Genomic DNA, 13,677 nt, shown 5'->3' with positions numbered 1-13,677 from the left:
CTCCTTTTATGAAAGAGTATAGTCACCCTGTCCGCCCACTTCACAGGGTGTTTAGAGACTCAGATAGTGTAGGTAGAGGGGCTTTACAGACGAGTGAATATTGTCTCTGCCAGTGACAGGCCAACTGCTGAGGTTGTCCTTGAGGTTGGCAATGTGATGTCCTAGAAGACTTTGGATTCTTTCACATCAAGTGAGAGACCAGTGCTACCCACTACCCACAAAGGAGAAGGGTTTTTTTCCCAGACCTCTCTTTATAATCAGGCCAGGGTGCCCTGAGTGTGTGCCTAGGAGGCTGAGGATATCAAGCCCAACTTCCTTCCAGGGTAAGAGGCAGATTAAAACAAAATCCATTCTTTAGGGATGTCTTAGTTCGGGTTGCAATAACAAAATTCCATAGACTGGGTAGCTTATAAACAATAGAAGTTTGTTTCTTGCAGTTATAGAAGCTGGAAATCTGAAGTCAGAGTGCCAGCCTGTTCAGGTTCTGGGGAGGGCCCTCTTCCAGGCCACAGGCTACCAGTTTCTCATTGTATCCTCACGTGATATAAAGAGGACTAGAGAGCTTTATGGAGTCTCTTTTATAAGGGCACTAATCCCATTCATAAGGGCTCCACCCTCATGACCTAATCACCTCCCAAAGGCCCCCATCTCTTGATACCATCACCTGTGGGTTAGGATTTCAACATAGGAACTGAGGCAGGACATAAACATTCAGTCTATAATAAGAGACTAGCTCTACAGACCTAAAGTGACATGATGTAGAGACCATTGAGCCCCCCCCCCCCCGTCAGAAAATGGCTTCTATATGTCCTTGTGAGAAGAGACTGTGGTATGATTCTTCCCCAAGGCAAAGCATGGAAGAGTTTGCTAACTGAGGACCCTCTGTCACTTTGATTCATTCAATCATGCTAGTAGCCTAGCCCTCTAGCAAAGTAATGGAGTTGAAAAGAGTAAAAGATACAGTTCCTGTCCTTCTAGAACTAGGAACTAAGCTGCACACGCTTAAATATGTAATAACTACTGCCATGACTTTGGGCTGAAAAGGAGAGGCATTCTCTGGCTGTGTTGCCTGGGAAGACTTCCTGAGTTTAAGGATTTCCTTAAGTGCTTGAAGGAAAGCTCCTGCTGGGTCTGAATCAGGAATCCACAACACCAGCCTGTTAGCTTTGGCCCTTCCACTCTGATTTCAGATTGACAAGTCTAGGACAATTGCCTCAAAACACACACACAGAGTAAACTAAGACTGTTTCTCTGCACCACTTACCTGTATTTCTTGGATCGCGCTTATGCTGGATTTTCTTTTCAGAGCTGTCAGAATGCACTTCCTACCCCTCTACCGCAAGATCCTGGCTGGCACTGTTTGTATTGCTCCTGTGCAGGCAGGGCCAGGGAGAGGCCACAGCAATGGCTTCCCGGGAGGCATGAAGCTTGCTGATGACTCCCAGCCAGAGCAGGGCCTGCCGCTGCCAGACACTCTGTTCTAATGAGCAGGCCTTATGGAGAGGTGGGGGTGGGATGATGGAAAGCATTCATTAGGCCTCACACTGGGAGGGGACCTCTGGTCCTGCAAGTGTAAAGAAGCCAGATCTATCAGGAGAAGACTCAGAGCAGCAGAGCTGGTGGGCTAACCAAATGTCTTTATATTGTGGTCACAGACACTGTCTCACTTGATCCTCATGTAAACCCGGAAGGCTGCCATCTACTTCTATTTTATAGAAAGAACACTGAGGCCCAGATGGTTAACCAGAGCCAGACCTAGAGCCCAGGGCTACCTAACACCAGCACCCTTGAGCCTGCAGATTCATGGCTTATGGCCGTGGAGACCCATGCAATTCTGCAAATACACTTGATTAGTGAGAGTAGCCTTGCTAATGAAATTTCATTCTAGCCAGGGCAATGAGGAATCAGAGCTGAGCTATGAACTGAATTGTATCCCCCAAAATTTATATGTTGAACCTTAACCCCCAAAGTGACTATACTTGGAGATAGGGCTTTTAAGAGTTAACTAAGGTTAAATGAGGTCATAAGGGTGGAGTCCCAGTGCTAGAGGATTGGTGGCCTTAGAAGAAGAGGAAGAGGGAGCTCCTTCTCTTTCCAAGGGCACTCACCAAGGAAAGGCCAGGCGAGGATACAGTAAGATGTCAGTCTGCAAAGCAGGAAGAGCTCTCTCACCAGAACCCAACCGTGCCACACCCTCATCTCAGACTTCCAGGCTCCTCAACTGTGAGAAAACAAATTTCTGTTGTTTAAGCCACCCAGCCTATGGTATTTTGTAATGACAGCCTGAGCAGACTAAGGCAGGCTGGTATTGAATCTAGGAGTTTCTTCTCTCCACCAAAATTCCTCCATCCACAATTCTAGGTGCTCAGATCTGATCTAGTGTTGAAGTTCCCACCCACCTTCTCAGTGCAGCTTTCCTCGCCCAAGTAAGGAATAAGCCCTCCCTCCCATGGTCCCCTAGTATCTTATCCTTCCCTCTCTGATGACCCAGGCTCCTTTGTCTTACTGTCATTTGTGGACATATCTCACCTCCCCGAGAGCTAAAGCTTGATTTCTCTCTGTGTCCCCTACAGCACTTAGCACAGGAGGCACTCAGTAAATGCCCCCTGAATTTAGAACTCTCCTCTGGCTCTCTCTCAATTCACCCAAGTTATACTTCGCTTGGTAGGAAGTGCAAAAATTGGAGCCAGAAGGCCTAGTGGGTGGCCAGAGATCAACAGATGAAAGAATCAACATGTCCACTTGTCAGCTCTGGATTCCTTTTACTTTTATTTTTTTCCCAGATGCCATTTTCATACTAGCCTTCAGATCCTCTTGGCCCTCTTTCCACAGGCTACAGCACACATTGGCAGCATGCAACTACTTTTTCTAAAACCCCTTCTTCCCAGAATTGTTGATGGTTTCCAAAAAGAAGGAGTTGGGGTCTCTTGCCCACTTCTTCTCTTACCCTCTCCCTACTCCCTCCCCCAACCCCTTGCCAATGATAACAAAGAAAAAAGTGGTGAATGCCAAGGCATTTGGGTAAAAGATGCCTTTCTTTAGTGACTATGGAATTGTGCCTGCTGGCCTTTGCTTAAAAGACCAAAGGAGGGACTTCCCACCACTGTGCAATGGGTTAAGAATCTGACTGGAGTAGCTGGGGTTGCTGCAGAGGTGCAGGTTCACACAATGGGTTAAATGATCCAATGTTGATACAGGTGTAGTGTAGGTTGCACCTACGGCTCAGATTCATTCCCTGGTCCCAGGAACTTCCATGTGCCATGCATGTGGCCATTAAAAAAAAGGTGGGGGGGGGGAGTTCTCTCCAGAGAGTGATCAAGAATGGATTCAAGAAGGCTTTAAAGTCCTCTCTATCTTATGCTCTAATACAGGCAAGTAGCTTCTGTGTGACTTGTCTTAAATTCAGAAATACAAAAATCAGGAACCTAATTTTCAGTGAGAAAGTGTATTAAAGATCTAGCACCTTTGGTCGTGTTCTTTCTCTTTATTTTGGTGCTGGCAACATATATGTTCACTTTATGAAAATTCAAGCTATTAACTTAAGGGGTGTGTGTGTTATACTTCAGTGAAAAGTATACTTTAAAAAAAAAAAAAATAGGGAGTTCCTATTGTGGCAAAGCGGAAACAAAACCTACTAGTAACCATGAGGTTGAGGGTTCGATCCCTGGCCTCACTCAGTAGGTTAAGGATCCATAGGTCACAGACACAGCACAGATTCTGTGTTGTTATGGCTGCGGTGTAGGCCGGTAGCTGTAGCTCTGGTTCGACCCCTAGCCTGGGAACCTCCATATGCCATGGGTGTGGCCCTAAAAAGACACACACACACAAAATTAAAACCCAAAGCAAATGAGCAATTTGCTTAGATCACACAGCTAGCTGGTGATGAGAGTAAAGGCAGGAACTCAGATCTCTTAGCTCTTTAGTACCTATTTTAGAATCATACCTGGGAGCAAGTGGAAAGTTCAGTTTCATTCTCTCGATCTGACTTCCTGGAAATTCCCTTGGTTTCCTTGGAGCCCTGTTCTCTACCTGAAAATGGACGTCATGTTTGAGAGGAAGTTTCTCATTGAGGCCACACCAGCTCCTGACCTGCTGTGTCTCATAACTGTAGCCACCAAAGAAGTGTGCAGGCAGGTCACATGCTCCCCTTGTTGCAGTGCTCTGCAAGGGGCTCTGGAAAAGCCCCTTTATGTTTGTGTTGACCTGTGAGCCCTTGAAGGGCAAGTGACCTAGCCAGGTTCAGGGTAGTGTCACTTTAGGCCTTATTGGCAGCCCTTTGTTGGGACAAAGGAGACAGACCAGCAATTGTTGATTTAGTTACAGCTCCATGAAGAAGACATATATAGAGAAAACATCATATTGTAAATCTGAGATTTCTCTTAATTATGTACATTCCTTTCATTCAGCAAGACTGTCATGTCCTGTGATAACTCGCTGTTGACTTTCTATTGACTTTGGAAACTTAAGCATTTGACCACCCTGAGGCCTGGGAGTGAGTGACTGGATGAAATAAAACTGAGCCCTGCCTTCCTCCCAGTCTCTCAAAGGCCTCTCAGGCAGCGCTCTCCTGGTGCCCAAGATCCTGAGCATTGAGCTCAGGCTGTTTTACATCCCAGCCGTGCTTCCCTGCCCCTAGTGGATGTGCTTCACCTCATTCAGCTGACTACTCAGGAGGCTCAGGACATCAAACTGCCACTCCTCTGTGCCAGGAGCCCACCTGAGTCGTCCAGGAGTCGTCTTGCCCACTGAGTCTCAATGCTGCAGGCGGGCCCCTTCCAGGATCTCCTAATCCTGTCTCCCCACAATGTCTGAAGTTGTTTTGATGGACAGTGCCAACTTGGTGTTCCACTCTGGTTCTCAGCCAAGCCGGGGGGGGGGGGGGGGGGGTTGTCGACCTTACCTGTAATCTGGTTACGTCCTGTCATAGGTGATCCTGTAGGCAGAACTCCATACCCCAAGGTAACCAAACTGCCCACATTCATTTGTGTTTTCTGAGATCGGAGGACTTTAAAGTAGTGCCTTCTGGCAGGTCTTCTCACTACACTGCTGGTGGCCTCTGTAAAGTCACTTTTTCAACAGGCAACTGATAGCCAGCTCTGCTCCCAGAGGGGACTGACGCCCAAGGGGCTCTGCTTCACCCCAGCAAAGGTCAGGAGTCCAGGTGGAATAAGTGCCAGTTAAGCTCTCTGTTCTGTGCTAAATTACCAGGAACCAGGAATTGTCATCTTTGAGTTAGCATTATGCCTGTGCCAGCCAGACTGTCCAGTTTAATATCTTTTCAATTAGTGAGTCTTCCAATAATAGCATTTTAACAGTGAAGTTCCAAAGAAAAAAACTTGTTCTTAATTTTTGTCCAAAGGGGGAAAAGAGACTTCTAATAATGGTGTCATTATAAATTTTAAAGTGATGATTATTTGGCTGTGCTACAAAATTTGTAGCTAATAATTAAAATAAAGATTTAAGTAAATGCTTTATCAATAAAGTGGATGATAGGGCATATTTTTCTTAGCCAGTGTCAGAAGTGGCAGCACATTGTCATGTGCTGAATTGTCACACTGCAAGTCTTTAAAATTCCTGCTGGATTTGAAGGTATTAACAAGTCCCTATCAACATTCTCTAAAGGTTTTTGATGTCATTTTAGCTATTGAACTAAAATATGTGAACTATTACTTTGTTGATTTTGTTCTTAAACCAAACTGCATTATCATCTGAGAGTGTGTTCTTAAAGTATTGTTAAAAGTACTTTGAAAACTTGTAAATCCCTGTAATTTATGTTTCTCCTGCCTCTGCTGTTTCATTCTGTCCTTCTGGTTTTAATTTGAATGCAGTCCTGTCTGGGTGTGTACCTGTAAAATTGTGTTTTTCCAAGTACAATTTACAGTCTTGACCTTAGATTTTACAGTGTTCCTAACCTTCCATGAGCTTCTTCCTATATCAAGCAGTGGGCTTTGGGTCACCCCAGCTCTTTTATATTAAAACAGCCTAATCAAGGTTACTTGAAACAGATCTGATTTTGACATTTCTTAGTTTATCATGGAGGCCTGGGGAGTAAGTGAGGAGGGCTTCCCTGCAAGCCCATTAATCGCATTGCCCCATTTCTTAAAATGTACACAGTTGTAAACCTAGACTGGTTCAAGACAACAGTCTCGTTTATCTAAACAATTCTCCTTTTAGACTCAGTGGCACTGATGGAAACCCAGATAACCAGTATGGATCAGAGGAAGGATCTTTTGGAGTCTGTGTTTGCTGAAACAGTTCCCATTCCCCTTACAATCCCCTTTTCTTTTCAAGGACTTGTCTGCGTACAGAGTAGATCCAGCTGCATTTGGGATCTTCCACTCGCTAGGTTAGAGGAAGGCTGCAGCGGGCAGGGCAACAGGACAGAGTATCTTTCCTGTGAGTGAGCTCTGTGCAGGTTTTAAGGAATTTGGCTGTTTTGCTTTAAGGGGGAGAGTGAAGGGTGGGGCACTGTGTAAGCCGTGTGTGTCCCAGATCCCTTTCACAGGCATCCCCTCTCCATGATGAATCCATGGTTCCTCGTGGATTGTAATTTTTCAGTGGATGCAGAACTTTTGGAATCTCTTCCTTAAGTTAGGAAATGAGATCTCTTTATTTTCTGCTCCTTTCAAGTATCACTTAAATTAAGCCCTCTGCTAAGGAGTTAGGAGCCTTTTTTTCTCCTCCTTTCACCTCTTCAGTGTGTTCTTCCTGGTTCTCCCCGACAGCTCTGGCTGGGGAAGGGGGACACAGGCCAGCCAGGCTTTTTGGCATCTGACCTGGGGTTCCTCCTCCGTTTCAGGTCATCGTACAGTCCGGCCGCCACCCGACGGTGCTGCAGAAGCTCTGCCAGTTGCCCTTCCAGTATTTCAGTGACCCTCGGCTGATCAAAGTGCTGTTTCCTTCACTTATCGCTGCTTGTTACAACAACCTTCAGAACAAGATCATCCTGGAGCAAGAGATGAGCTGTGTTTTACTGGCCACGTTCATTCAGGTACCTTCTGTGTTATGCCTAAATCTCTGGTTCTGTGTGTAAGCTAACGCAGTTGAAAAGTAAAAGGGAACCAGCTGCTTACCCTTGCCATCCACACTACCTTTTAAAATTTCACTATTCCTGTGCTTGAAAATGAATTTCTAAAATATGATAGTAAAACTAAGGTTTGAGTGCTGTATAATTTCTACGTGGAGGATTTCAAGAAAAGGGAATTTTTCCAGTTAATGAAATGGTAAGGCTGTACTAAGGAAATGTTTTTTTTTAAAAGACTTCTTTAAGACTTTAACTATTTATATTTATCTTGGGGGGGGGGTGTCTAGTTTTAGAGAATAGAGAATGATTACTGAAGATCAATTAAAACTTCAGTTTGTTTGTAAACTTTTAAATATTCATATATACGCACACAGCCTGTGTGTATGATAAAAATCTATTACACTGCTTTTTCTTAAATCTAAAACTTGTAAGTACAGCCTTCTATTTTTCTGATCCAGTTACATTCTGCAGGGCTGGAATCAGAATTAGTATTGTAGCAAAGCTAAGCAGTAGTTCCACATTTAAAGTAACCCAGTCAGCTGACAGCAGAACACGAGTTGGCTATTCTTTAACACGTGCTAATAGCTAATCCTCTAATTTTTTTCTTTCATTGTATATCATTATTTGCTGAAAATCTTCCATTTTCTTTCAAATGTTCCACCTTAAAATCAATGTGTTTTTGTTCCATGAGGCACATGTGATTAATAGATGATGTTTTTTGTTCATAGTGAACTAGAAAGCAGATCTCTGTATTAATATTGTCCTTATTCTGGCTAATAAACGTAGATCACTCGTGAAAGGATGTCACAGTGCCAGCCGCTTGGATGGCTAACACATCCCCTAAGCCTTCACCTTAGACAGCAGTTAGTGGTGTACATTTTTCAACTATCCTTGAGAAGATGATCAATTAATAAACACACTAGATCAACTCTGTTTAGAAATTTTTATTTTCATCTTAATTGTTCTCTTTCAGTCTGGTTCCATTCCATTTTCTGGAAAAATTTTTGAAGATGTTCAGATCTATAGGTAGGGTATGGATTTTCCAAAAACCGTCTTATGTTTAATAATTAAAATCTTAATGAGGTTTTATATAACCATCATATCAACATTTAGGATTCTTCATAAGTTCTTACAGCCTTAGGATTAAACAGAAAATAAACTGTGATCTTAAAATTCATTCTTTCATTCAAAAGGAATTTTTTTAGTGCCCACAGTGTGCTACTCTAGGCACTGGGAATACAGCAAGGAATAAAACAGAGTGTGGTTCCTGTCATGGCTCAAGGGTTAGCAAACCCCACCTCGGATCCATGAGGATGTGGGTTCAATCCCTGGCCTCACTCAGTGGGTTAAGGATCCAGCATTGCTGTGAGCTGTGGTATAGGTCGAAGACACGACTCGTATCCTTCATTGCTGTGGCTGTGGTGTAGGCCAGCAGCTGTAGCTCCGATTAGAGCCCTAGCCTGGGAACCTCCATATGCCACAGATACAGCCCTAAAATAGAAACAAACAAACAAACATACAAAAAACAGAGAGAATTCCTTTAGAGATCTTTCATTAGCATGGGGGAGGTCAAATAAAACAAATAAGTTAATATAGCAAGTCACACCATCTCAAGTGCTGAAAAGGCAAGGAAGGGGACAGGAACCTCCGGGAATGGGTAATGAAGTTTTTATGGCAGGAGCAGAGAGGCCTCAACCGAGACAGTGATTGTTGAGCAAAGGCAGATTTGCACCTCTATCACTTTAGTCTCTTACATTTTCAACTGCTTGGAAAACAATTTATAAAAATATAAATGATATCAAAATCTAAAGTGAGGATCATCCATATTATTTACATTCATCTGATATTGATCTCAGAATACTTCTAATTCAACTCTTCTCTATTACAGATAATTAAATTAAATGTAAATGTAACACACTTAACATACGTTTTATTTTAACACAGAGATTTTTGTAAGTACTACAGAAATGTATTATGACGCTTATTTGGGATAGCACATTAGATTAATGGAGTAAAGTTTTTTCCTATAAATAATAGTGTTCAAGGGAATGAATATACTTTGGATTTTAGTTTATAAAATGGTTCTTCAAAGTCCCCCGTGTTAGATTTTTAATAGTCACTAGAAAAGTATATTAAAAATAGGAGGTAGTAGTTTATCTTAGGTTTCTGAAAATTTACATATTATAGATGACATTTTTTCATATTCCATCTAAAAGTAAAACTGTTAGACTAAGATTCGGCAGCAGAATGGATGGACTTAAAGGATATTATGCTACGTGAAATAAGTCAGAGAAAGATAGTTACCATATGATTTCACTTAGATCTAAAATCTAAAAGAAAAAAATAACAAAACAGAAACAGACCTACAGATACAGAGAACAAATCGGTGATTGGGAGAGGTGGATGAAATAGATGAAGAGAATTAAGAGATATAGGTGTCCACCCATAAATTAACAAGTCATGGGAATATAATATACAGCATGGGGAATACAGCCAATAATATTATAATAACTTTTTATGGTGATATATGGTAATTAGACATATTGTGACCATTTTGAAATATACAGATTAATATGGAATCACCACGCTCCACACCCAAAACTAATATGATATTGTATGTCAGTTATACTTGAATTAAAAAGAAAAAAATATTTAACAGTTCCCATTGTATCTCAGAGGTAACAAACCCAACTAGTATCCATGAGGACGTGGGTTCCATCCCTGGCCTCAATCAGTGGGTTAAAGATCCAGCATTGCCATGAGCTTCGGTATAGGTCACAGATGCAGCTTGGATCCCACGTTGCTGGTTGCTGTGGCTGTGGTGTAGGCCGGCAACTGCAGCTCTGATTCAGCCCCTAGCCTGGGAACCTCTATATGCCTTGGGTGCAGCCCTAAAAAGACCAAAAAAAAAAAAAATTTAGCTGCAGAACACCTAAGAGATTTTAGAGCTGTACCTTTTAAAAATGTTTTTTAAAAAACCTGTCAATATTTTAAGACAATATTTGGCTAAAGCATTTAGTTTGTTAGATATAATATAAAGTTGTAGTTTCCACAACAGGCAAGATTTGAGGCATCATTATTTGATTTAAAAATATGAGAATCTGAACTACATAACATCAGTTTCTTCAGCTTTTATACTTGAGCTCTAGAGTATTCATGCAAAAAGAGTCTCGGAATTCAAAAGCATTTTCAAAGCCACTTGGCAAAATTCACTGTTCATAGCATTGGTATAAAAACCCTTCTCTCATCTCACACAGGATTTTGCACAGACTCCAGGTCAAACAGATAACCAGCCTTATCAGCCCAAAGGTACGTCTCTATTGAAATTAAGTGTCATGTGTTTGTCAGCTGGACATGTCCCACTCCACCCACTAGAACTGTTAGAAAAATCAATTTATTAAATCACCTAAAATATTTGAGATTCAGATACCAAGTATATTTCAGGGAATAAAGAAATTGATTTTATCATCAAGCATGAGTGCATCAGAATATACAGAGAAATCTATGGAAGTAAAAGAAAAGCGCAAAACATCTTTATGTAATTTATACTCACCTCATGTGAGATATAATAAATGGCAAATAATTACTAAAGAGCCACTCTGGAATACAAGAGACAATCAGATCATTAATATCAGCCTACATTACTCACATAAATGCTGAAATCACAGAGGTTTGGTTCCCTACCCCTGTCCAGAATAAAACTGTCATTGAGAGAAGCCCATATGTCCCCCCCAAATTCAAGTACTTGAGTATTTTATTGAAAATAAAAAGTGTAAAATTATTTTACATGAAGAAAAAGCCTTCAGGTGAGCAGAGTTCAGGGGCCAAAAGATTTATAAGCTTCCCCCCTCCCCATAGCATTCCTGCTGAGGTGTTTCTTGTGATCAGAGCTGAGATATAGAATTTTAAAACGCATTTTTACTTTTCAAAATATTCTGCTACCCACAGTGTAATTGAGAAGTACAAATTGCTCTTTGTCTGGCTGTCATGACAGCATCTCTGATTAATGAGACCTTAATCCAGATTTTCCCCAATTCTTCCATTAGTTTGATGGTCTTTAAAGTGGCCAGAGGTCTATTCCCAGCAGAAACCTCTGGGGCACCCACCCAGTAGCCCTTACTTGGGGGGGTGTCTCTCTCCTTCTCTCTCTGACACACACATTATTTATAGTGGAGTGGACAGGTGTTGAAAAGTACATAAAAGAGAAGATAACTAAAATTGTAACAATATCATGAAAAAATTTCATGTTTTATTGGCTCAGGTACTAAGAGAAGTAAACAGAAAACTATGCCCCTTTTTAGAAGTTCAAGTCAACATGATAGTTGGCACCATTTGTCTAAGCCAGAATTAGTGTGCAAGTTCACTTCTGCCCTGACTCAGTCACAGCCTTTTTTTTAAAGCTGTTGGAGGTTAGAGGGAAATCAGCATATGTTACTATTTCTTAGAAAACAATGTTTCAACTTTGAATTTATGAAAATGTTAGAACAATATTCTAATGTATTTATTTTTCATTGAACATCATTTTTTTTTTTTTTTTTTGCAAGTAAAAATATAGACATTCTTACTCCTCTTTCTCCTGAAGTAAGGATGAGTCACCATTTGCTGCCTATCTGGCAGGCAGAGTCCCAGTGGCTGCTTCTCTCCGTTTGGTTTCAACCTGCTTTCTTTTCCAAGGGACCATCTTCTCTGACTGTCATGCTTTACCCAATTACAATGGGATTAATCCACAAAACAGCAAGTGGGGAACTGTTTTCTGCTTTGCTTAGGAAAAGTCATCACTATACTAGTGACAGCTCATAATATGCATACTTGATTTTAAAAACTGATGCTGCCTCACTAAATTGCCAGTTTGCACCTTAGATGTCTGTTCCCTCTTTTGCTAAGATTAAGCCCCCATAAAATGTCTCAAGATGTTTTGAGTTCATTGTCCAGGTGAACCTCTAAGTTCTAAGTGTAAAGCAGCTCCTGGTAGCACCACATTCTTATTGCAGAGGAAAAATCCTGGTTTTCAAATTCTCACTGCTGGATGACTGGCCAGCCTTGAGAGTGTTTGCTTCAACAGCCAGTAAAGCTCCTAATAGTTGCCTCTGCTTTGTTAGGCGACTGAATGCCAGATTTGAGCATTTTTAAAGTTATGTTTAAAAAAATCATGTTTTAAATTAAATAGATTATTTTAGAAAACAAACATCAAGTATCCATACAGATTTAGCCTTTCAAGGCTAATTTAAGAATGGAATATTTGACTGTCATTTTATTTTGTTCACTATACTTATTTTCCCCTATTTTCTTACTCCACAGTCCAAAACAGTGTTTTTCATGTTTTACATAGGGTTAATGTCTGAATAAGTTAGAAGCACAAAATAGATCGTGATTAAGATATATATTATATATTTATACTATATATAATATACAGTATATTATATACTATAAATATATTAAATATAGATTTAATATATTAAGTACTATATATATTATATATTTTATACTATGTATTATATATTTTATACCATAGATATAGATCAGTTATCTTAAATTTGCATCATGGTTTATTTGAAGTTTATATTTCCATTTTGTACTCAGATATAAAAATAATTTTCATTTCTTAAATTTTAAAGAATTTAACTCTTTTCAACTCTTCTCTCTCTTTTTTTTTTTTTTTTTTTTTTTTTTTTCCCTCTCAGGAATATGCATGGGTTCCCAAGACTATCTTGAGCTGGCTAACAGATTTCCTCAGCAGGCCTGGGAAGAAGCTCGACAGTTTTTCTTAAAAAAAGAGAAAAAATAAATGGGTTGGTTTGAATTTGAGTACCATCATTAATATTTTTAATTGTTCAAACATTCTAACTGTTCCTTAAGAAATTCATTTTCACATGTTTATACTTTGTAGATATGGTATATACTTTGCACTATTTATAATAACTGTAGATACTTTACTGTTGTTTCTGCAAGTTGAGTTTATTTCCTTTCTGCACAATATTTTGGAGTTTGGTAACTTACATCCTATGATAATATATACTTTGCATTTGTAATAAGGGTAAAATTAGACAAAATTAGCAAGTCTGTTTTGTTATTGTAATAAAGTAACTTATTCTGTTTGCAGTGGTGACTTTTCTTGTTAAGGTATTAAAAATTTTAAAGAAAAACATTAACTCCAACTCCAGAAGTATCTTAATTAAAGACTTACCAAAAGTTAACCTGCTCTTATTTCCCTTTATAAGATTTAGAGTAAAAGATGTCTGTAACACTTTTACATTCCACATACATAATATGTTTTGGGGGGAATCTGAAATGAATTTAGAGCATTGCAATCGTCGGTCTGCCTAAACTTGCCTAGCAGCCAATACTGAGAGCACACTATAGAAAGAACTGAAATTATTCTCCAGAATAAAAATTAGTGATCCAAAAAGATCAACCATAATGAATTACCCTAAAGTGTTTCCTCACATAACTGTGAAATGAAGCAACGCCGAAGTAAAAGTAAAACAGACGGTCACAAAGGGCTCTGAAGTTTTAAACTCCTGAGCTCGGCTCACAGCTGAACGTGAGGCGTGTCTGCCAGGAGATGCTGACTTTCTCATATCTTGTTTTCATTGTTTCTCCACCTTAAGCAGACGGCCAGTGCTAAGCCGTTCACTGAGTGACATCGGCAATAA

General features: G+C 40.3%; 1 protein-coding gene across 6 annotated transcripts in view; it reads left to right on the top strand.

Annotated features, from left to right (window-relative positions):
• The window catches only part of SCAPER (S-phase cyclin A associated protein in the ER), a 428,719-nt gene extending 415,596 nt beyond the window's left edge, over nt 1-13,123 (top strand). For all 6 annotated transcript variants that reach the window (XM_021099014.2, XM_021099012.2, XM_084968700.1 and 3 more), the window contains 3 exons: nt 6,800-6,991; nt 10,282-10,333; nt 12,706-13,123. In XM_021099014.2, the coding sequence (XP_020954673.1) occupies nt 6,800-6,991; nt 10,282-10,333; nt 12,706-12,809 (348 nt within the window). In that variant the 3' untranslated portion in view covers nt 12,810-13,123. The remainder of the gene's footprint in view (nt 1-6,799; nt 6,992-10,281; nt 10,334-12,705) is intronic.
• The last annotated feature ends 554 nt before the right edge of the window (nt 13,124-13,677 follow it).

This window comes from Sus scrofa, chromosome 7, assembly GCF_054392235.1.
Source record: "Sus scrofa isolate SSC_HxYL_T2T_F1_AM1 chromosome 7, Sscrofa_HxYL_maternal_Yorkshire_Landrace_v2.0, whole genome shotgun sequence".
Taxonomy (NCBI): Eukaryota; Metazoa; Chordata; class Mammalia; order Artiodactyla; family Suidae; genus Sus; species Sus scrofa.
The sequence above is the reverse complement of the archived record's forward strand: the minus strand, read 5'-3'. Positions and strand labels throughout refer to the sequence as shown.